Source organism: Varanus komodoensis, unplaced genomic scaffold (assembly GCF_004798865.1).
Source record: "Varanus komodoensis strain SLA01 unplaced genomic scaffold, ASM479886v1 scaffold3, whole genome shotgun sequence".
Lineage (NCBI taxonomy): Eukaryota > Metazoa > Chordata > Lepidosauria > Squamata > Varanidae > Varanus > Varanus komodoensis.
Window position 1 is genome coordinate 60387016 of NW_025335761.1, and position 23881 is coordinate 60410896.

General features: G+C 38.1%; 1 protein-coding gene and 1 long non-coding RNA gene across 5 annotated transcripts in view; one reads left to right on the plus strand and one right to left on the minus strand.

Annotated features, from left to right (window-relative positions):
* The window catches only part of PPM1A (protein phosphatase, Mg2+/Mn2+ dependent 1A), a 44493-nt gene that overhangs the window by 10733 nt on the left and 9879 nt on the right, over positions 1 to 23881 (minus strand). For all 4 annotated transcript variants that reach the window (XM_044435915.1, XM_044435917.1, XM_044435916.1 and 1 more), the window contains exons 2-4: positions 8306 to 9159; positions 7328 to 7445; positions 2473 to 2581 (exon numbers count right to left, since the gene is read on the minus strand). In XM_044435915.1, coding sequence (XP_044291850.1) covers positions 2473 to 2581; positions 7328 to 7445; positions 8306 to 9139 — 1061 coding nt within the window. In that variant the 5' untranslated portion in view covers positions 9140 to 9159. The remainder of the gene's footprint in view (positions 1 to 2472; positions 2582 to 7327; positions 7446 to 8305; positions 9160 to 23881) is intronic.
* On the plus strand, positions 1104 to 20580 carry LOC123026374. The gene is made up of 3 exons (XR_006415287.1): positions 1104 to 1173; positions 5508 to 5513; positions 20570 to 20580. It is a non-coding gene; the product is annotated as an uncharacterized LOC123026374 (long non-coding RNA).

Genomic DNA, 23881 nt, shown 5'->3' on the forward strand with positions numbered 1-23881 from the left:
GGTGGATTCATTGATGGAGTTCCCATCTACTGTTACATTCCTGGCCATGAAATTCTTACCTTATGGATTTTTTTCTATTTTTTTAAAGCTTTACAATAAAGCTTACAAATATAGACCACAGGCTAAATCTAAAGAATCATTCAAGAATCAGAAAACACTAGTTGTGGGCCAGATCCAAAGGACAGAACAACAGGTTGTATGTGCCCAAGTGAGCTTCTGCTTTATGAAGAACAGACCCATGGTAAACTTTCAAAAATCTTGGTGGCAAAGCTCAAGCAGTTGACCATGGCTCAGGTAGGTTTCAGGATCCTAGCGTGTATGTGAAATTTCCAGGAACACCTGCACTCTCTACAACAGGGAAATTGGACACATCGTTACAAGCTCATCTAGACAGGAAATTCTCACAGTTGTTCTGGATCTGCCAAGCTAAGTGCACAGTAAATCCCACTTCTAAAATCCAAGATCAATTTAACTCACCTCTAATTCAAAAGTGGCAAAAAGTCAGAAACTTCCATGCAAAAATTTCAAAATAGCATAGGTTAAAAAATTATGTAGAATTGCAAGAACAAATAGGCCAGTTTGCACATCATGACACAAGGACTTGCCAGGATGTGTGAGGCCTATGTGGCTTCTGGTTCCTGTAAACAACATCCAATTGGCCTGATCAGAAGTTTTGAGTGCGACATGCAAACCTGGACCAACAGTTGAATCGCTTGATCATCTTAAACAACCCACCAGTACAGGTTCACATGTCATGCTCACATCGAAGTCTGTTGACAGTAAACAGAAGTCGCTGACAGTGGCATTCATCCCTGTTAATTGTGAGATAAATAACCCACTATTTACCTCCATAAAGTGCAAACTGAGTCAAGAAACGGTTTTAACTTACAACCTCAAATACGCTGCAATGAATAATTTTTTGAAAAAAAATTAACCCTGTTTTTGCTATAAAAATAATTCAATTTATAAATCATTCAATTTATAGCCTCTTTGAGATTATTAAAAATATAAAGGCATTAAAATCCAAGATGATCACATTATAAGAAAGCTAGAATTAAAACACAGTTCAAAACAGAATAAAAAGCAGGAACGTCAAGAATGTACAGGCAGTCCCTGGGTTACAAATGAGTTCCATTCCTGAGAAAATGCAAATTCCTCTTTAAGTTGAATTTCGTATACAAGACAGATCACATACAGTTGGCTCTTCATGTTGCAGGAATTAAGGGAGCAGGACCTCTGTAGAAGTGGAAAAACTGTGAATATCTCTAGCTGCCACCCCCATTCACCAGTGCTTCCTCTTTGTAGTAAGGAAATGCCAGAGAGATTTCCCTCTCCAGTTGGATGGGTCAGGAAGGCCTGCTTTGGAGGCTTCCCCCTCTACCCTTTTACTTCTCCTCTATGGTGATGCTTTGGAGGCCTTCCTTCTCTCCCCATCCGCTTCTTCTCTATGGAGATTTCCTGTAGTAGGCCTTTAACTTGCATTTCTAAATTAATAGACTTTATGACCAAGTGTTTGTTAAGTATGGGTTGTTCGTAACTCAGACGTTCATAAACCACGGACTGCCTGAAGTTCAAAAAGCAGTGCTAAAAAGGCTGACTGTTAAAAGATAGCAGTGACAGGACCAAATAATCCTTCGTAAGCAAGGTGTTCCACGGTCTCAGTACTGCCTCAGAAAGACCCAACCCCTCATGTTCCTTACCACTTCTGACAGTGAATGGACGCAAAGCAGGGTCTCCAATGAAAAAAAAAAGTTAAGCATTTTTATATGAATGAATATAATTCTTAAGATATTCTGGTCCCAATCCATTTTAAACTAGCTCATAAATTAAATAAACTGATAAATACAGAGGTCCTGACATTATAGTATCTGATGTACTGATAATTACTTTGCGGTAATATTTGGCCTCATACTATCTGTTGAGCATTTTGATATAATTAAAGTTCCAAAAGTTTATCTTGTATTTATGTTTATATGCTCCACACAATTCTATCAAGGAAGTCCATTAATCCACCTCTAAGGTTTATAAAATGAAACAAGAAAGTCAACTATGTATTAGATGAAACTGTAGCAATATGTACCAAATAAAAACTATTTTGTGCACTCAACAGCACACAAACTGAAATAGCAAAACTATCATAGCCTTGCACCTCAAGACATAAAAATGATTAATATTTAATTACTTCTGTTAAAAAGGCTACCCTTAAAAATAGGCTGACCTTTCTTCAGCTGTGATAGGACACAGATTTAACTTTAATTTTAGCATCCACCTCCCAGTCAGCCACAGGACAGTGTGCATGCTTTCTTTTCCTCGTTTAATCTAACGCCAAATTTGAAAGAAATGGCTAAGGTTAATGCTGGTAAGCCACTTTTGAAATAAGTTGGTGGGTTCCCACTTTTTAAGAATAGCCTTATGAGAAAACATGCATACTGATTTAAAAACAAAAGCAGATTCAGACTGATGTAAACTTACTTGCTTGCCAGTTCACCTCCTGGTGGAAGGTTTGGGATGCTCTCTGTTTGTAAAGTACGCATGACGTGCACTAAGTCTGGCACTCCTTCACCCTGCTTCTTTATGATCTCTGGGAATCAGAAGTACTTTCTTTGTAAATTCAATCCAAATGCAATTAAGAATTCAACATTTAGTTTAATCAAAGATGGACTAAGGCTTCAAAAACTTGTCAAATCGAGAATTACCCCTTAAGTGACTTTGGTACCCTATTAAAATAGTGGGAGAGGAAAAAACAGTTCTATGAGATGTCCTTGTATTAATTACATCAGTCGTCCGTAGATCTTATGATTCAAATTTCAGAAATGCACAATATATTAATTTGATTAAATCATAATCTAAAAATATCAAAGTTTTGATGCTGTTATGGTATTGCAAAGGAACTTGTGCTGCCAGAGAACTGAGATCTTGGCTGCTTAAATTGCCTGGGAGAAAAACAAATTAGTTATAAATAGACTTCACAGATAAATATAACTGCCATTTTTAGCCAATGAAAATTGTACACTCCAATAGAGTAGCTACCATTAAAATATGACTGATATAGTACAAATGATACCACCTTAAATATAAACTCTTGTGAAATGACAAATTTTGCATTGCACAGCAAAATTATGTGGTTATAAGGCTCAAACAAATTCACACAAATACTTAAGCCCTATTATATATGAATGGTCAAAACAGCCAAGAATCTGAATTCAGTTACACCACTGGCATTGCCTTTTAAGCAATATGTGAGCACCGAATGCACTACCTATAGCATTCTCAATCCAGTTTGAAGTCCACTGCAGAGAATCTACATTTTATACAGCACACCAGGAAGCAAGATTTTAAATCCTTAGAATTTTTACCTAAGAAATCTTGGATCTAATTTTCCAAGATTCTTTATATTCCAGCTCCATGGTTGAACAACTAAAAAGCCATTTTTAGAAAGATAAAAGAAATATATATGGATATAAGAATTTGCCTTAAAGCAAGTGAGACTGCTGAACTGTTTAGCCCAGTACTGTCTCCCTTAAATGGCAGTGGCTCTCAGAGTTTTCAGGCTGAGTTATTTCCCTGCTTTGCTACTGTAAGAAAAACTGTTGAAGGCATAAAGCCTTTTACTTACAAATATTTTCTCCTGCAATATGTTGGACACTCAAAAACAATATAATGGATACTACTAGGAATACAATTGTTTTAAATCATTATTTTGGTCTTTTGGCTAACATGCTTGAGTAAAACTTCATGAAAATACCTGGAAAAAGACTAAGATGAGAAGCAGTGTCTTCCCAAAGTTCATCTGTAATGTTAATGTTTCACCCAAAATAAAATGAGTATCACAAAAATAAAACACCAGTAAGCTGTATGAGAACCATCTGAACAAGAACAGGATTGGGTAAAGTAATCTTAGGAAGCATGAAAACTATGTTTCAGTAACCTTTTAACCAAGGAAGTTTCAGCCCCATTTGTAGACTGATAGCAGGCACACTGGAAAAAGTGTAAGTGGCCAGGTATCACATTGGCAGGACTTTAAATTTAACATTAACTGATTTTTATAAAAAAAAAAAAAAAACCTCTACATAAAGAGCCATTAATAGTAACCAAAACCTAAAGAGCTGCTTAGGTATATGTGAAAAGTTTACCCAGGCAATCACTGACTCCCCTGTCTTTTTTGAACAGCTGACCCCACCTCACTTTCAAAAACACAGTGCTCTGCAGCATGGAGAGCTGCTGCTGAGGGAAAATAAGGTTAGTTACATGGTTCTTTGGATCCTGGACAGTATTTTGAAGAAAATACTTGACTGAGACTCATTATTTTAAAGATGAATTACTAGGGCCAGAATTTGCATTTCACCATCTACTATTTAGGAGAAAGGTTTCTAATACTGAAAACTAAATAAAGAGCAAAGATCTCAGATTTGTTTTGTCAAGTTCTTTTATTGTGAATTGTGAACAACTAGCATAGTCTACATCACTCTAACGCTATGTTGTTTTTGTACAAAAATAAAAGGGATTTAAATCTGTCTGAACTAAACAGTTCCATGACCTAAAGCTGCAGTACATTTGAAATACATTCTCCACTAAAATACATTTTTACTCAATAGAGAGATATGTACAATCCACAAATAATTTATGGCACAAATAGAACCAAGCTACTGGCCTTTATCTAGTAATATCTTGTATCAATGCATATTGCAGCTCTTTCTCATTAACTTAAAACACCTTCTCAAACTGTGGCACAGAAAATTAATGAAAGGCAGACAAAAACTGTTGAATATAACTTTAAAACAACTGTTCTTAAATAAAAAGTGTAGTGTTTTTAAAAGTCTAAAAAACATTCTATATATTACACTTTGGGGAGAATGTTATTGCAGCCAAAGATCAGCTTATCCCCTTTCCTAAATGAGAGAAAACATCTAAACATTGGGTTTTTATTGATGATCCGTAGTCTACACCACTCAGGTTGATCAAATTAAATGAATTCTTTGAAATACAGACACTTAAATGGCATATTTATTCAACATATATGTATTACAAAATGTATTCCAAAACATGGTTTTCCTACCCAATCTGTAAAGTGCTGAAAAATGTACTATAGCTAATCTTATTTTCTGTCTTACACTTAATAGTTTATTTTGCAATATTAGGGGTTTTTGTGTGTTTCAACAGGAGAAATATAAATTAAAATTGCCTGTGAGTTTTGTCAAACATGCCATTTTAAAAGAAAAATGCACACTTTGAAATACTTGTTCTGATGTTTCCAGGAAATAGCAGAAAGCGATTATTAAGGACATTTCTGGATGATTCAACTGTTATATGAACATGTTTATTTTCCTGAAGTAAGAATGTAGCAGCTATTAATCAGAATATTCCTCTTCTGATGATGAGGACAGGTATGCCACCTTTAGTGCATGCTAGACAGATTTTGTAGTTCAGAGGCTGACTATTTTTCCTAACCTCCTCTTTAGCATGACCCACATTTAAAAAGTGAGTTTTAAAAAACAATTCAAGGGTAGTATGCAGTGGCAGATGGGGGCTTAACAGAAAACACTGCAAACACTACCCTTTGGATCATGGCCATATCATTTATTCATATATAGTCTAACCATTTCCCCTCCCTCAAACCAGTCTCATATTGATGCAGATGTGTTATTCTTGGCATTTATGGGATTTGCTCATATTGGCTGATACTCAAAGAAGCTCATGCATGCAAAGTGAACACATACACAGAGAACGAAGAATTTCCTTCCTGTCTGTAGCTCCTCATACCCTACCAAAGTATGCTCAAGAACACATTCTGCTCTTCAGAAGCAACTTTTCAGGTGTACAGAGCCGCAACAGGATGAAAAGTCCTTTTGCTGCACATTACATATAACCTTTTGTATTCCAGACACTGAATGTAATTTTAAGGTTTCAAGACAAGGAAAACTATCACATGGACAACAGGAACAAAAATTCCTAATGTGTGTCCACATTTTACATATTAAATTTGGATAAATCTCTCACTGGATCAATGCAGATAATGTTCCTTAACCACAGTTAATGTAACAAGGAACAAGCTGCATTATATCCAACCTACCATATATCTTGCATTTCAACCATCCACAGAAAGCAGCTCTTAAAAAGGAAAATTAGCAGCCATTCTTTGCATTTCCCCAGCTTAAATAATATGAGCTATAAGGAGCACATTTAATAGTACCATTAATCATGTATATACATCATCTTGTAATAATTTTTACAACCACCATCTGAAACAGCTTGGTTTTAATGATTCCCCTTATTGGAGATGGGGACTGGGAGAAGGTCAAGGGAAGGTGGCTTGCCTAAGATCACCCAGGCAATTCACAGCAAAGATGAGATGAAAGATTTAATGATTCATAGCTCAGTCTCCTAGCACTGTACTTCAGCAGCTTTCAATGAATATGCTAATAAGTCAGTTCAAGACTAACACAACAAAATAGGCACCTGTTATTTTTTTATGTTGTGTGATGCCTTTTACAGAACAAAAAAAAGCAAGTGCATGAAACGTTTAACTCAATAGTTAATACAGCAAACACAAATACATCTCACACAAGTGCATGATACTGATGACTCGATTGACTTAATTACCTTCAGCTTAGATCCATAACACCATTTTATCAGTACTTCTCTTTCAAAAATCTGATGATTTTGTACTAAATAAGGGATTTATTTATTTAGAACAGATATGCACTCAAAGTGGTTACCTTAAAACCTGCAACTCAAATATATGACTTAACAGTAAGTAAACCCTGTTTACAAACTGGGGCTTACTTCAGTGTAAACATGCACAGGATTCCACTGCACATGTTCAAAGGCACTATAAAATACAGATTGTTGCACCTTTTAAATCTATGTTTTAACTAGAATCAGTTTTGAGCCATATGACACAAAATGTAAATTACCATATTAAAACTACTACTATACTAATTTCAAAAGTACCCCTATGCAGCTGTAACAGATGATGATAAATATTCCCTTAAATATAATCATGTTGTGATAAGCTGTCTTCCCAGAAAGTTGGATCCAAAATCATTTACAGCTTAAATGCACAGCTGATATCAGTCTTGCTGTAAATGTTATGCTCAGACCTTTACCTAGTGAACTTTTTGTAAGCAAACTTCAAGAAAACTTATTCTAATAGGACATACTGCACATGTCCAAACAGGCAACAAAAGTACCTTTGTGAGATGGTGAGATGTAAACTAAACATCCTATGGCACTTAAGGATTTGATAAAGAACCTATAGACATTTAGTGCTTGACTGTTGGGCTTTTGTTTAGAAATGAAGTTACTTATTTTTTTTTAAAAGAGCCACCTTCTACTCTGCTCTCCAGGAACTTGTCCAGCTCTGCCTCTCTCTTCACTGCCTCTGGTAATACCTTTGGTGCATTTGGAAAACAGATCAGTATCACACTCATGTTGTCTCGGCTTCCCTGGAAAGGAGGAGGGAAAATAAGAAATTTCAGACAAAGTTCTAATTTTCAACAAGTCTGATAAAATTGTTCTTCAAAGTCCTGACCCAACATAATCAATTCTTTGTTTCAAAATGCTTTATACTAGTTCCCAATACAGACTACAACCACAGCACTAGTAAAATAAAGCATAGGTTGCCTCAGGAAACAAAAAAGCAGGGCCACCTTCTCACATATTTTTAATGAAGTTGAAGCTTAATGTCCCAAAAAAACAAACAAACAAACAAATTTAAGAATTGGAACAGAAGAAGTTGATCTATTTGATCCTCAGCTACAGGCTTTTAAAAACCTAAACCAGATATAATATTATTTGCCAGTACCATTATACTTGACTTAAAAAATCAGAAGCAGCACCAAGTGGCTGAAAGAAAACAACCTGGTTTAGACACAATCCTTTCCCCTCCAGCTATCTTGCCAGTTAAACTATACTGTACAGCTGTCTGTCTCCAATGGGGAGAAGATATGGCAGCTATATCTCTTCACCCAGGACTGGTAAAGCAACTGGGGGTGAAGAGTTGCAACAAACTGACTCAAACTGACTCTAAAAAGATAGTATCAGCTGTTTGCACTCATTTACTCATGAAAGTATTTTTCACTGTAAGAGCTCATACAATGCAAATGTCAGCAATATAGAAGCAAAATAGGTTCAATTTAAAGGCATTTGTTTGATATTGGACTGCTTCAAAACCCAGCCATCAGCTGATTATGGTTAACAAGGCATCTCTTCATGATTCCTGCATGTCTTACTAACAGCGTAACTTAGAAATCATACATATTTTATTTTTTGCAATTCAAATATTTCCTTCAGAACTTTCAGCTACCTTGTACAAGCAGGTGTCGACTATCTCATTGCAAACTTTTTCAAGGTCGTCTGTGACTTCAAGCCTTGATCTGACGAATTCACACAGCTCTTCATTTCCCATAACATCCCAGATACCATCACAAGCCAGTATGATGAACTGATCATCTTCTTCTGATCTTTCAATTTCATAAACTTCAGGCTCAGGGGAGACAAGCTGCTCTGTAGGACCTTTCCCATGGACACATTTGTAATCAAAATCCCCAAGTGCTCTAGACACAGCAAGAGAGCCATTCACACGCTGAATCATTACTGAACCACCTGCATTCTGTATACGTTCCTTCTCCAATGGATTATTTGGTTTGTGATCTTGGGTAAAGAAATGCACCTTCCTGTTTCTACAAAGTAAACCTCTAGAATCTCCACAGTTGATAAAGTAAGTGTGCTGGGGAGAAATCAAGACTCCCACAGCTGTTGACCCGCTTCTGTCCGCACCATGTTTCTTCTCTGAAAGTAGCCTCATTTGTTCATCAATTTGCAGAAAACCTGTTCTGATTCCAGTCTTTACACTTTCCACAGATGGTGAAGCACCACGCCCCTTAAAATCGTGATTGCTTGTGATGTGATCTAATAAATGCTCGCAGCAATATTTGGCAACTTGGGATCCGGCATGTCCATCATACACAGCAAAAAAAGACCATCCATCAAGTCCATTTGGTAAGCCAATTACAGCTGTATGCGCATCCTCCATCTCAACTCGCCAACCTTGCATGCTACTGAGGCCATAACGCAGTCCATTGCCCTGCCCTTGGGCATTGTGCTTCTCCATCTTTGGCTTATCTAAAAAAGCTCCCATGATTTCTTGTCTTTTCAGTTCTATAGAGACAAAAAGATTTGCTGTTAAACTATTGCTAAGGAACAGTTTGAAAGTTAATCTTACTTTGAACATATTGCTTAAAGGCAGTGACACAAGCCCGAATTGCAGTCCTTATCATATGAAAATAAGAGAGTAAAGCTGAACCATACATTGATAGCCTTAACTTGAACTGTTGGGGGTTTTGTTTTTTTTAAGAATTTATGGGTTTCATTATGTGTTATTTTTATAGATATTAAACACTATGCAAGAGAAGGATTTACTCTTTATTAAGGTGGCATTTATCAAACTATCAGCAGTTAGTGTAAGTAAATCAAATCACTGCTCAAACTCTTCAGAAATAAACTATGTTTCTTGGCTTCTTCGTTGCACTGTGCAGTATGGTATACTCTACTGTATATAGTAATATTTATTTTATTGTTTTCATTTCTATCCCATAATTCAACCAAAATTATGCTCCAGGCAACTAGTAATAAAAGATGGCAAAATGACAACTCTAACTAAAACATTGCAGTCCGTCAATTAAAAGCGTGCTCAATAAATCACAAAGAAAAGTCCATTAGTAAGTAACAGCAGCACCCATCCGATTAAGAACTTAGTCTAGAGGCTTAAAGCCTGACTGGATAACAATATGTTTTGCCCAATGATGGAATGATAACAGAGATAGAGCTAATTTAGCTTGCCTTGCCAAGGAGTTTCAAAAACTGGGAGCAGCAACCAAGAAAGCCCTCTCTCAAGTCATGTCAAACATACCCCTAAATAAGGATAAGACTGACAGAAGGGCATCTTCCAAATATCTTACAACCTGGGCAAGCTCATACGCTGACTTTCAAATACCTTGCCCCCTAGCCATATAATTATAGCCAGCACTTTGAATTACATCCAAAACTGGCCAAGTATCCAGAGAAATTATGACAATTGAGTCACATGCTCAATTGTAGCTAGCCCAAAGAGAACAAAATTGCCACGGCATCCTGAGTCAGCCAAACTTTCCAAACACTTTTCAAAGTTAGCCCCGTGTAAAGCATGCTAAGAATTGTCCAGACGTGGTGTAACTGAAGCATATGTCACCATGGCAAGATTATTTTCAGGAATGCATGTAGCTGGCACATTAAGCTGTGCAAATCCATTTGTGGCTAACAAGAAAACCTGAGCATCAAGGTTCAGGGCTGAAGCCAGCAGTACCTAAATATCACTGATCCACTTTAAGAAGAACATTACTGTACTGTACTGGGAGTTTACAAAATTTTACCTTCTTGAAAGAAAGTTCATTTTGGTTACAATGAAGAGGTAACATTTCTAGAAGACTTAAACAATTATTTCATTCACAACCAGATGGGGGGCAACCCTAGACTTACTCCCAAGTGGAGCTCAAGAGCTACTGCAAGAAGTCAGAGTTGTTGAACTGAATGGAAGCATAGTCCACTGCGCTATTAAATGCAATTTAAATAGTAAATTACCAAGGAACTCCAATACAGCCATATTTCATTTTAATAGAGGAACATTTAAAAAAATTCCCTCATTTTAGATAAAGTTGAAAGGAAAAGTCTAGAGTGTTAAATATCTCTAGAGTACTCTGGAGTTACATAAAACCACAGCAAGAAATATTCAAAACTTAAGAGGTCTCATGCATGATTAACAAGCACTGTCAAGGAAGTTGCTAGAGAAAAGTTTTCCTTCAGAAAAACAATGCCCTGTTCAGACATGAACAAATATAAACTTGCACAAAGAAAATAAAGCAGGTAATAAGGGATGCAAAAATGGATTTTGAGGAACATATAGGTGATAATGTTAAGACTGGAAACAAGGGCACACTTTTATGCATGCTTAGTCAGAAAATAGTCTTAGAGTTCCCAGCATTCCACAGCTAGCCATGAAGGCTGGGTAATATGTTTCTGTATATAGCTCAGGGGTGGCCAAACCAAGGCTTGGGAGCCACATGCAGCCCTTTTGAGTTTATTTTGTGGCTCACAGTGGCTTATTTTGTGGCTCACAGAGGGCTCTTCTCCCCCCAGTCCAGATCCAGTGATGGCACAAGAAAGCTCCCGAGGCCACTATCCTGTCCCGCTCTCTACCTTGCCACAGCATGTCCCACCTGCTCCTGATGATGAGTACTTTGGCAGTTCTTCTTTCTAATGGCCCATTCCTTTGGGAAGGGCCCCCCACAGTTAGTGTTTCTGGTGTCTATGCATTTTATCAAGCACATTAAAAATCATACACTGATAAGAACAAGCATGCATAAGGTCATAATACATAAATAATATTTTTTTTTCATGTCTTGCGACTCTCAAACATCTGAAATTTACCATATATGGCTCTTCTGTTGAGCGAGTCTGGCCACCCCAGTATAGCTTGAAGTGCCTGATGCTGCCTAATCTAAGAAGCCAAGCAGGGTCAGCCTGGTTGAAATCTGGATGGGTGACTTAATATTGTGAACCACCCAGAATGATTATGGTGGTGGTGGTGACAGGGACCTTTATCTGTCTAACTGTTCATACAATGGTGCCATAAATTTATATGAAGCAGAAAATCAGCTAGTAAGCCAGTTGGACTACTGGATGAGAACAGAGTTAAAATACTACTAAAGGAAGAGAGGCTTGTCCATGTATATGAATATTCATAGCAGGTTAAAACTGTTTTCAGGAAATCAGACAAGGCGCATTTACGAGTTTTTTTAAGTTTAGGAAAGAAATGATAGACATGTATAAAGCAAGTGGGCTAATAGTATTTTTGTGCAGGATAGTAATTTAGTTGCAAAACTAGGTTAAGCCAAAGGCTTCATACTATCCATTAGTAACCTACAGCTTCAGGCTAATTTGCTCAAATAGGATAGATGGCCCTGTTTGTTTGTTTCTGTACCACCAGATAGCCAAAGCACTCTACACAGCTCACAAAAAATTAAAAGCATAATAAATTACATCAGAAAAGTTTAGAACTACAATATAAAGATAAAAATAATAACCAAATAGAAGCTAGCAAGAATGGAAAGTTTTAAAATAGAATACCAGGTTTAAAACAGAAGCTGAAAAAGCAAAATATCTGGCAAAATAAAGATCTCTTCATCTGGCACATTGTAGTTTGGCAGCTTGTCTGAATCAGATGAATAGTCGGCAGGATCCAACGGTGAGAAGCGGTTAGAGGGTGAGGAAACTCTTTGAGGCAGAGCAGGCTTTATGTAGACAGGTGACTGAGCTGCAAGGACTGCTGTCCACAGTTCCTCCGTGTGATAGGTTGAGGGACCCCACTGCTAATAATAGTGAGGGTTTGCTGGTGGCGGCAACAGCACCCAGTAGGGTTACCAGCTCCAGGTTGGCACCAGGGACCTGGACCATTCCCTTGGCTGAAGAAGTCACATGATGGCACTGGAGAAAAGGTGCCATGCAATGGCCTGGAGGCTGGTCTCGGTGGCTGCATCAAGGACTGTTGCTCCCAATACAGGGAGTACAGCAGCTTGGCAGAAAGAGTACCAGTAGGCTGGCTGGAGTAGTTCTTATTTATTTAAAACTTGTCTACCCCGTCCACCACTGACATCTCAGGACGGCTAACAATAACGAATAAATAAAATAAACAAAACAAGCACAGCATCCTGCAACTCCAGATAAAAACCCCAGTTTAAACCAACTAGACATTAAAATAGTGGGAAAACTAAAAAGTCTGGGATGGTGAGTCCTGTATTTCTCCTTCAGAGAAGGAGAGCATCATGGCCAATTCAGCCCAAACCATCAAGGGTCCAGATGGAGGCACCAGCACAGGAACTGCAGCAGGAACCACTGGCGGAACAGGCATGCATGCGTGAACAAACAACACCAATGGTGAGTGATGTCAAGCCTGTTTCTTGGGTTTGTCCTTGCCCTTCTTTGCCACCATTTGCTCAGCATCTACCATCTTATGGGCCATCTTGGCTGCCTTCTTCACCCACTTTTTTAATGGGTGTGTGCTTAGATGTGGGTGGCACAGTTGGAGCAGCTGTTGGAACCCCAGCAGCTACCAGTGGAGGGTGAGAAGCAGGAGTTGCCCATGAGGTTGAAGGGTGCTACAGTGGCACTGCCATGACCAAGTCAAGAGTCATAAGGGCATGGGTCCACATCTCCAACTTGAGCTGGCCTGCTTGTTTTTCCTGAGCTTGCTGTGTGAATGCCTGATAGTGAGGTCAAGAATCCACACAGAGATCTTTGCCTAAGCAAACTAAGCATAAGGGGTGCCCATCAGTAGAGGGCATGTGTGCCCATCAGTAGAGGACATCATACACATTTCCTAAAAGCTGCCTTGTGCACCATCAGGGAGAGAAAGAAGAAAAGAAAAGATAGTTGAGAGGCTATTCAAAAAAGAGAGAATGATAGAATGGGGTTTTTTTTGGTGTGGGGGGATAAGGGGTGGAAAAAGTCTGGGTTCTGAATACAAGAAAGAAGCGAATAAAATGAGTTGGAGAAAGAGAATAGGGCAGCAGAAGGTTCTAGAAAGCGATATGAGAATGTGTTAGGAAAGATCCAAGGCACTCACAATGGAAAATAACAGATCAGAAAAGAACTGGGGAAAATGACAAAAGCCCCTCCTAAACATACCAAGGGGAGGGAGGGCAGGGCTCCCACCAGAACAAGTTTAACTGCGAAAATCCTTCCGACAACAGGCCCCATGCAAACTTAGAGCCCATATGTGTGATACACAGATACTATTAAGAAAAACTATTCCAAACTGCAGAAAATGAATCAGTACAAATCCAAAGAAAAATATATCAACTAATATGGAAAACAAAACAATGGTCCACAGACTGGCAATGTTCAAATTATATTCCAATCCCCAAGAAAGGAGATTTAAAAGAGTGCAGCAACCATAGGGCCATTGTACTAATTTCCCATGCAAGCAAAGAGATGTTCCAAGAGTAGGACCAAAGAACATTACCCTACTTGGGAGTAGGAAATGCCTGACACTTGTGATCATATTGCAAATATACATTTCCTACTGGAGTGCACCAAGAAAATTCATCCACACTATTGTATTCCCAATCACTATGTATAGCTGTGAAAGCTGGACAGTGAAGAAACCTGACAGGAAGAAGATTAATGTGTTCAAAACATGGTGCTGGAGGAGAGCTTTGCTAATACCCTGGACTGACAGAAAGACAAATAGTGGGTCCTAGATTAAATCTAGCCAGAGCTTTCCCTGAAAGCAAAATGACACAACTGGGGCTGTCATACTCTGGACACATCCTGAGAAGGCAAGACTCACCAAAAAAGACAATCATGCTAGGAAAAGTTAAAAGGCAGAAGAAGGGGAAGTCAAAATTTGAGATGGATTGAATTCATACAGGAAGTCACAGCCTCCAACTTGGAAGAAGTGAATGGAGTTGTGATGGACAGGACATTCTGGAGTTCTTTCATTCATAGGGTTGCTGTAAGTTGGAGGCAATGGCACATATCATCATCATGGACTAGCTGAAATGTCTGGATATTTTTTCAATGGCACATATAATGCATTATGTTAATCTAGACAAGAGAGGTTATTAGAGAATGGATAACTGTACCAGGCTATCTCTGTTCAGATAAGGACATAGCATAAGCTAATAGAATGTGCTCTGTGCTACCTAGTCCACTTGTGGCTTTAGCAACATCTCTGGAGCCAAGATTACAAACCCGATTCTTTAGAGGGAGTGAAAGCCCATCAAAACAGGTTTAACATAACTTAGTCAGAAAATGGACAATCCACGAAAAATACATCTGCCTTGCCTGGATTCAGTCTCAGTGTATTAGTTTTCATCCAGTTCAATACCAAACCCTGGCACTAAGGAGAGCTAGAGCTAGTCATGCACATATTGGTGATAACTAAGTCCACATCTCTGGATAAATTTCCCCAGTGGTTTCACTTAGATGGGGAATAAAACAGCACTTAAGAACCTCCAAGAATTACTGTCAAGAAATGGAGTAATAATCCCCTAGCAGCATCCAAGGCACTGGGTATCCAAGTAGGAGCCGAACCACTGGAATTCCTCCAACTCCGAGCCTATCTAGTCTAAAAATCCTATCAAAAGGGATCTAGATAATCAGTTTCACTCAGGAGAGGTCTAATAACTGCCTCCTCCTAACTGACTGGCATCACTCCCTCTCTCAAGGAAGGATAACCTTTTGGACCCAACCAACCCAGCTCCTCACTATTCGATGTAATAAGCCATAATGGGCTACAAACACCCAGGTGGTCAATCATAGTTAGCCCACAGCTTGAGGGAAATTGATGGATAGAGGTGTGCATGGTACACCCACAGAATTTCTAATCTGTTCCAGGTACTCAATTTAAGGTACAAGCATTCAAGTTCAGCACTCAAATGGACAGAAGGCCTAATGATGGATACACAATTTCTTTAGACTATAACAACTCCCACTCCTCAACCCTGAAGTCAGTGTTGCCATTACATCAAATAACCAGGAGAGCAGGTAGAGACAAACTCTTCCCAGTTCTTCCACCCTGAAGGTCTCAGTAATGCACACCAGGGCAGCCATCAATCCACAATTCAATCATGAATATACAAAGATTTTATTTTGGGTCAACCTCGAAATTTGCAGCAGTAAAACCAGACCTTAGGAGAAAATTGGTACAACAATCAGGAACTATCTGGTTGGGAGAAGATCCAGAGGAGGGATATAAGCTTACAGTATCTATCCGCTCTTCTCCTTGGCTGCCTTGTTCAGCCCTGAACACCATACTGTTTCTATCCATAGCCACACTTACAGGGGTACTCCCAAATTTCCCCAGACTATCCCATAAATTTCTCAGGCACATGTTAAAATGTTAGGTTAAAATTCATAGTTATGGCCATCACCATGACAAGAGCACAATTTTAAAGAGCCAAACTCCAACTATATCCATTCAGAGGCAAAAATCAAGCCTTCTCTTTGACTACTATCTCCCCTCAGCAAGCTTGTGCTGGAAGCCAACACCTTGCTCTCTCAGCCAGGAGAACTCACAACAGCCCACTTAAAAACATTCACTCTGTTTGGTGATGCTGGCAGAGCGACAGCTCCTTGAAAGCAGGAGACCAGATTTATTCAATTCCAAACCTTCAATGTGCTACCTTATCTCTAGTCATGCCTCCTGCTGGCTTCCTGCCTTGGCTGAGAACCACAGGATATATACTCTACCTCCAGTCACCACTTGTGCGTGCAGAATACAGCATGTAGCGCCAAGCCAGAGTGACTGTATATATGTTCTCAAGATCAATTCATTTCTGTTTAGGTTATCAGAAGAATATGCAATTAATCCAAGCAGCTTCCCAGCAGCACTTTTAGAAGAACATGTCTCTTTTTTTTTGATTAACTAGGACAAAATATCAATGAAACCAATAAATATACTTTAAAGTCCACATGAGAAAGTATACATCAGTTTGCTTCCACAACAATTTACTGATTATTTCTTTGTGAACATGTTCATAGCGTCTTAAACATGACTGTAGCCTCAAACAAGTGGAAATAGGAATGATAAATACCTAATCCATACATAGTGGTAGGACAAGAATGCATTCAAAGTGGTAGAAAACATCAGACACAGGGCAGATATGATTTAAATCATGATTTAAATAATTAGTCAGACTAGATTTAAATCATGTTTTTCTACATAATTTGCACACGTGCCTGCCTTACTTGTACGTAGAAGAACTTCATAAAATTTTCCCAAACTGGGTCTCTTTTGAGGCCTGCTGCAATTATAGGTTTTCTCCTCTGAGGAAAGAATAATATGATAAGCCTCAGGCTATACACAAAAACACCTAAAGACTTGTGGAGTAGTCTGCTCAAAACGTTTCACTTTCCTTTTTACTGCTTGCCCCCACCTCACACTCACTTAGCTTCTTGGGCAGATCTATTCCACTCCCAACCAACTTCTTTATTCATTGAATGTTTTGAAACACAGCATTTAAGAGGTATGGGGTTGATTCTGTATACATAGTTTTAAGGTCTTTTTCTCAACTCTATGTTTAACATTTTTGCTGTGAAGAAAAGGCCTGTGAAAAATTCACAGTTTTAAGAACCATAAAACCAAACATCTGTGATAATATCTTCTAGACAGAAAACTTGCCTGATAACCTTACAGAAACTTCTGGAAGAGCATGACACGCAATGGATTAAAGGAATGCACTTACCCAAGAATTTCAACCTAGCATGAGGCTGCATATTCATGCAACCTTATTAAAAATTAATCCTTATTTCATGTTGAATAACATTTGGACTATAACATATCTTAAATAGACAATTATCTTTAGATCAGTTTTTCCTCAAAAGTATTTTATTTAAAACATCCAATTTAAATTTTAAAAATCCAAATTTTAATTTTTTATAAATCATTTTTATCCACCCTGCTGTGGATAAATGAACAATGAAAGTCTTCACTGACTGCTATATTTAAGTAAACTTAACTATCCATTACTTCTCCAGACCACTGTTTAAAAAGTAGCATTTACAGCTACTTCTATCATTTTTCTCAGTGGCAACCTTTAAAATATTTAGAAGTAAGCCCATCATTGCAATTCAATTTTTCTCAACAATAAGTTGTTAACAACCACATGTAAGTTACATGTTCTAAACCACATGTAACTTACATATACTGGACTGGAGTCAATGGGATCTGTTCCTTGGTTTGTTTGTTTAGAACATTTGTATGCTGTCTAATTGTATCACAGCACCTCTGGATGGCTCAGTCATGAGATAAAGCACAATAAAAAACTAATTACAACACTTAAAAGTACAATGTTAATACAATACAAATAATAATACAAAGAAGATTGAGTGGCATTAACTATTAAAATAATTTTTAAAAAGGGAGGACTTCACCTAGTGCCAAAAAGAGTATAAGGAAGGCACCAGGCAGATCTCCTTGGGGAGAACATTCCAAAGGTACCTTGAATGAATAAAAAAAAACACTTCCTTGTATGTAAAGGAGGCTGCAATTTCTGCCAAGACAAAGTTCTCTAGATCCAATTTATCTATATAATTTAAATTATCTGTATTTAAATCCTTTCTTCTATATAGTTATGGTGAAAACCACAGCACCACCATAGTCCTCAAAACATTGAAATGTTTTGTTTATTTATTTATTTAAAGCATTCATATCCGGTCCTTTCTGATGAACAGCTCAGGATGGCTTACAAATATGACTGCAATTTTATTCAAAACATTTACTGTACTATTGAATTATAGCAATACAATAAAATGAACAGATTGAGGTAGGCTTTAAATAGTGATACACATTCGCATGTACAAGCCAACTGCACAAAATGTCAAAGGTTACTGCTACTAAATCCTGTCACAGCAAAAATGTGAAAGTGAGGTATGTGTTTATTTGAAAGATGTGAGGTGCCTTGTTGGTTCCATTTAACAAGAACCATAAAGTAGGTTAATATTTCACTACTGTTTCCAGCAGCCAGCTGATCTAATAAGATATTCATTTATGTTAAGACATATTCTCAAGTGGTAGCAGTATATTATTGGCCATGATACAAATAAGTTTGAAATTCTGTTGCCAGGTGGAGTCAGTGGTTAGAAAGTTATCCCCTTAAAATAAAATGTAGCACTCAACTCACTGATATAAACATGACTCACTGTTTCATGGTTCCCACTCTAGGGAAGTATGCAACTTTCTTAATGTTCTGTACTTAGTATATTTATATCCTCTTTTTCCTTTCAAGGAACTCATGACAGTTTACCCTATTCTCCTTTCAATTTTATCTTCACAACAACCCTGTGAGGTAGATGAAGTTGAGAGTCAATGACAAGACAAAAATCACCTAGTGGGAACTAGAATCCAGATCCCCTAGGTCCCACTCCCAACACTCTAATCACTAGTTCACCTTCCCATGTAACTATTGAAACATATGCAGCAATATTTGACTAAATTAAAGCTACTTATGTAAAAGCATGAATACACTCCGATTTGCTGGACTTTGCAAAGCAATCTGTATTTTCATAGATAACAGACACACATCACTTTTAATGTCACTCACATCTTTTCAAGGTAATACTAAATGATAAAAGTCACCTTTTACCATGTTAGGTTTGATATTTAAAATTTAGAAGCAAACAGATGGTTATGGTTTATATTAATTTTTATTCAGTGTCACTCAGACCATCTCAACATATTTTTGAACAAGGAGGTGATCTTAGTGAAGGAAATTAAGGGTGCAATCTTCTGCACTTTTAGACTGGAAAAAGTTCTATGCCGCCCAGCATTCTAGTTGTACAACCTTCAACTAAACGATTGTGCCTTTAAAAGGGGATTTATTTGTTCCTAGGAAACATTCCCAGCTTATACCCAATACCATTTTTCCCTGGAGTTTCTTTAGAATACTAGCTGCAGAAATTCTGATATAAACCAGAGTATGGGTTCAAAGATAATACAAGAAGAACTGGAAATGAGTGGAGGAAAGGAAGAAGATCTAAATTCAGGAAAAGGAGGAAATGTAAGGAGATGGGACTGTGGAGTCTGCAAGCCAACTACTTTAATTCAGCTGATGCTGAAGCTCTCCTGGGGCTAGTGGGATTCAACAAGACAGGTTTCTCTAAGAACTTCTCTCAAGTCCTCTACTACTAAGACTACTGTTGGTGTTGTTAAATACATTAGAATGCTCAGGTGTCCTTTACAGGTGGCCACATGCTTAGCCACTTTTATTATGAAGCAATCATACATGAACAGGTATATTTTTCTTTATACAGAGATGTCTCCATGCACCACTCAGAACAGCTTTGAACAATTTAAAACCGCAATAGCACATAAAACAATTCAATAAAAATGTGTTAATGAGATGATGCAACCATGAAGGTAGAGCCGATCACTGGATTTTCTCCACAAAACTGGATCCCAAGATATATCATTCAGCCAAACCAGAGTCCCCAGCTCCGTCAGTTAAATCAGATAACTTCATGGAAAGCAGCACCTTTCTTCAAAAGAAGACAAACCCCTACTAATATTCAGAAGCAACTGCCAATGCTAAATAGCAGGGGCAATCTTCAGTCTCTCAAATATGTCACCTAGTTGTTCTCCACACCAAAGAAAATTCTGTAGTCATCTTAGTGATTCTCAACTCAGGTCCTTGATGGTGGATGACAACTCTCTTCAGGTCTGATCACTGGCCATGTCAGCTGCATATACCTTTATATAAGACCCATCATCCCTGCCCATTGGGACTTCATACAAACATAGCAGGCCTTGCAAGTAATACTGGACCAAAGTGGGGAACATTGCTACAATGTGCCTCATTAGTATTACATATAAGCAGCTGTACAGTAGTGAACTGAATGCAAACATTATGAGCATTCTTAGATTTCTTTTTAGTCATCATGGAAGCAGTTAAAGCCACACAAGCCTGCATGCTCTATAAGTGAAAGCAGTTGTCCAGAATGAGATTGCAACTAAAATGCATCCCTGTATGGTAAGTCAATTCTATTCACATTACAAAACATGCTCTTCTAGCATGTATATGAGAAACATATACTGCCATAATTATTCATATCCTGAGGACCAGGATGCCTGGAATATTTCTGCCCCTCCAAAGCTCAATTTAAGTATTTGTTTCTCAAAATAAAAAATCATCACACAACACCACACCAAAGCATACCAAAAGAGGGAAGTGTTTTGGAACACCACTTCTTTCTAGTATTTCTCTGCTGTCAAAGCAGTGCACAATATAAAGTAGTACTAATAAAATCACAGCAGAAGCACAATTTAAACACACTTTAAAAGATCTACAATAGCTAGTTATGATAAAGCACCTAGAAAATTTTCATTTAGACTACAAATGATCAGTTACTCTCAGCCTAGCACCTCCCCCCCCACCCCCAAGGTGGGATATCAATAAAAATGTACAATTAAAAATATTACACTGGAATGACAATCACATTTTCACTACTGTAAAAGCCAGGGCATGAAGCTGTGTCTTCTGAAAAGCATTAAGGGTATAATGAGAAAAATAATGTGTAAAGATGACCCCAAAGGTACACAGAATCTAGATCATGTAGGGTTTTAAAAAGTAACAGAAGTGAGTGTAAAAATAACAAAACACTTTGAATTGAGTCAAGATCTTGGAACCAAATAAGTAAACCAAAACATGACTAACATGGTCCATGCAGCTCTTTATTACCAGCAAATGCACCACAGAAGTCTGCATTAGCTAGAGCGCCAAAACTGGTTTCAAAGGCATTCTCACACAGAGTATGCTGTAACAAGCAAGAAAGGAAGTCATCAAAGTATGGGCAACTGAGGCAAAATCTCTGCCAGAAATTAGTTGTGCTTCATTCATGAGCCAAAGCTAGAGAAAGACAATACAGGCAGCTAAAAAGACTGTGCTAGTGAAACAGGACCCAGAACTCCCAGGTTACACAGACCCAGGCTGCATGATAAGCCAGGCCACCCACAAGGTATGCTCATCTTTTGCACCTGCTAGTATGAATGTGCAACTCCCAATAGGGTTGGGGTTGCACCATGTTGTCCAAACTCAGCTACTATGGGTCATTCAAGGCTTGAAAAGAACATTGCATTGCTCTCAGCCAATAAGATTGTTGATTGACTCATAGTTGCCAAGTCTGGACAACATGACACAATCCCATTGGGGGTTGCATGTTCATAATGACAGCGGCATGTGGCCAACATGCACTATAGCTCATTGTGGGTCTAACAACCCATTGCAAGGCTGATGCCCTCTGTGAACTGGTCCATACTGTCCTTTAAGAGTGACGGGCAAGAGGCAGGCAAACAATAGGTATCCCACTGGCAGCTGGCTGGCCACTGTGTGAACAGAAGACAAGATTAAATGGAACCTTGGTCTGACACAGCAAGGCTCTCCATAGTCTTATTTTTACATTTTATTACCTGTGAGAATAGTTTTTTTTAATGAAGGGCCTTTTTTGGCTGCAAACCATGCTAACATTGCCTTGAGGGGTGATAACATTCTTTGTATTCTAAAGAACATGTTCACAATCTCTCAGCATGCACAACACAGATTCTACTGAATACAAGTAGAATTCTGCTTCAGACCACACCAATTCATACAGCAAAACTGATGACTAAAAAGGCAGGGCCCACCAAACATGCTAACAAAGCTATCAAGCACATCCCCTCCCCATCTTCCCTTTGGAGTCCACACATGATTTGAACACATGAATAGAGCTTCTCACTTTATCATACATGACACACTGTATTAAAAGTTTAAACCACTGTTTGGGCAATACCCAAATAGGCCATTGAGCAAAGGAGCTCACCATCAATTCCATTCTGTAAATGGTTCCCACTGGGGATTAAGCACTTCCTCCAGGGGCTGCAAATGAGAATACACATTAAGGAGCATCAACAACCTGTTCTGATCCGGAAATTAGCATTTTTACTAATTTTGGGGTGCCCTAAAGGAAACACTAAAGCCCCATTGTGCAAGCAATCAGTGTCACCTATAGAACAGAATTAGCAGTTGACCCCAGTTTCAGTTCAGGTACTGTCCAATAGCTGTGTCATATATGATTAAATACTTTTGTGAAAGCTATGAAACCATGCAAAACAAAACAGAATTACATTAAATATTGTATGTGACTTGGGCAAATATTTTGAGTTAGATCCATACTCAAACTCAGCAGAGTTCTGTTTATACTGGAAGAAGGAGATGGTGATTTTCATCAAGTTCTCTGCACCCTATGGAGCAGTGTGGAAGGCACTGCTGGTAAATGCAGGGGAAAGGAGGAATAAGAAACAATCCCTGTTTTGCCTCCCTCCACTGTATCCTGGCTTCCTCCACACACAAAACAACCTTTTCATTTATGGAGGGGCAAGTCTGGATGTGATATAGCAAATGAAAAGGAAATTCCTTTTTAATATTTTGCAAACCTGTTTATTAAACATTAAATTTAATATTAGAATGTAATCTTTCACAGTCCTTAATCAATCTGAAAGTCACTCTCTCTCCTTAAATGTAAACTTCTTGAGACAGTGCCTTTGTAGCCCACACAAAGCTTATTCAACAGTGATGGCCTGTATTAAAAAACAAAAACAAAAAACAACCCAACAAACAAAACTAATTCATTTCTTTTCCATATTAGTGCAGGTTGATATTCAGGAAATTAGTTTACTACCTGCCATATTTCATGACTGGCTACTATGGATAACAACTTTTCCTATATTATTTACATAAGTATGACTCAGAACTTTGCATGAGAGCTGGATTGCTGTAACCACTGAAATGGAAAATCTCACAAGCAAATCTGAGCATGTAGTATCACAATACATACTTGCAGCATGCTTGTTAACAGCCAAAGAAATATTTGGCTGAAGGAATATCCTTTTGAACACTACACCATATATAGAGACTGCTGTACTCTAATATTACTTCTCCAGTTTAAGAGTAGAAACTGAATTAGAAAATATATACAGAATACCATGTGTTCTGATAAAATAGAAATATATACCTAGATAAAAATCTATACTGAACAATTCTGTAACAAAGAATGCACTATTTCCCTTATTCCTCAAGAACAATCTACATGCAACATGGGCTATACACTAACAGAATGGATTTTACCTCCCCACTACACCCCCACGTGTCTCCTAAATCTGCTCTCAAGGAAGGGAACACACACTTCTGCTTATGTCATTCTGGATTCAATCCATACCCTGGAACATAACCTGTTGATACAAAAGGTTGCAATCAAACACTGAAACTACTTAGTCAGCAAGTACCCCAACTTTTAAAATGGTAAAATATCCATT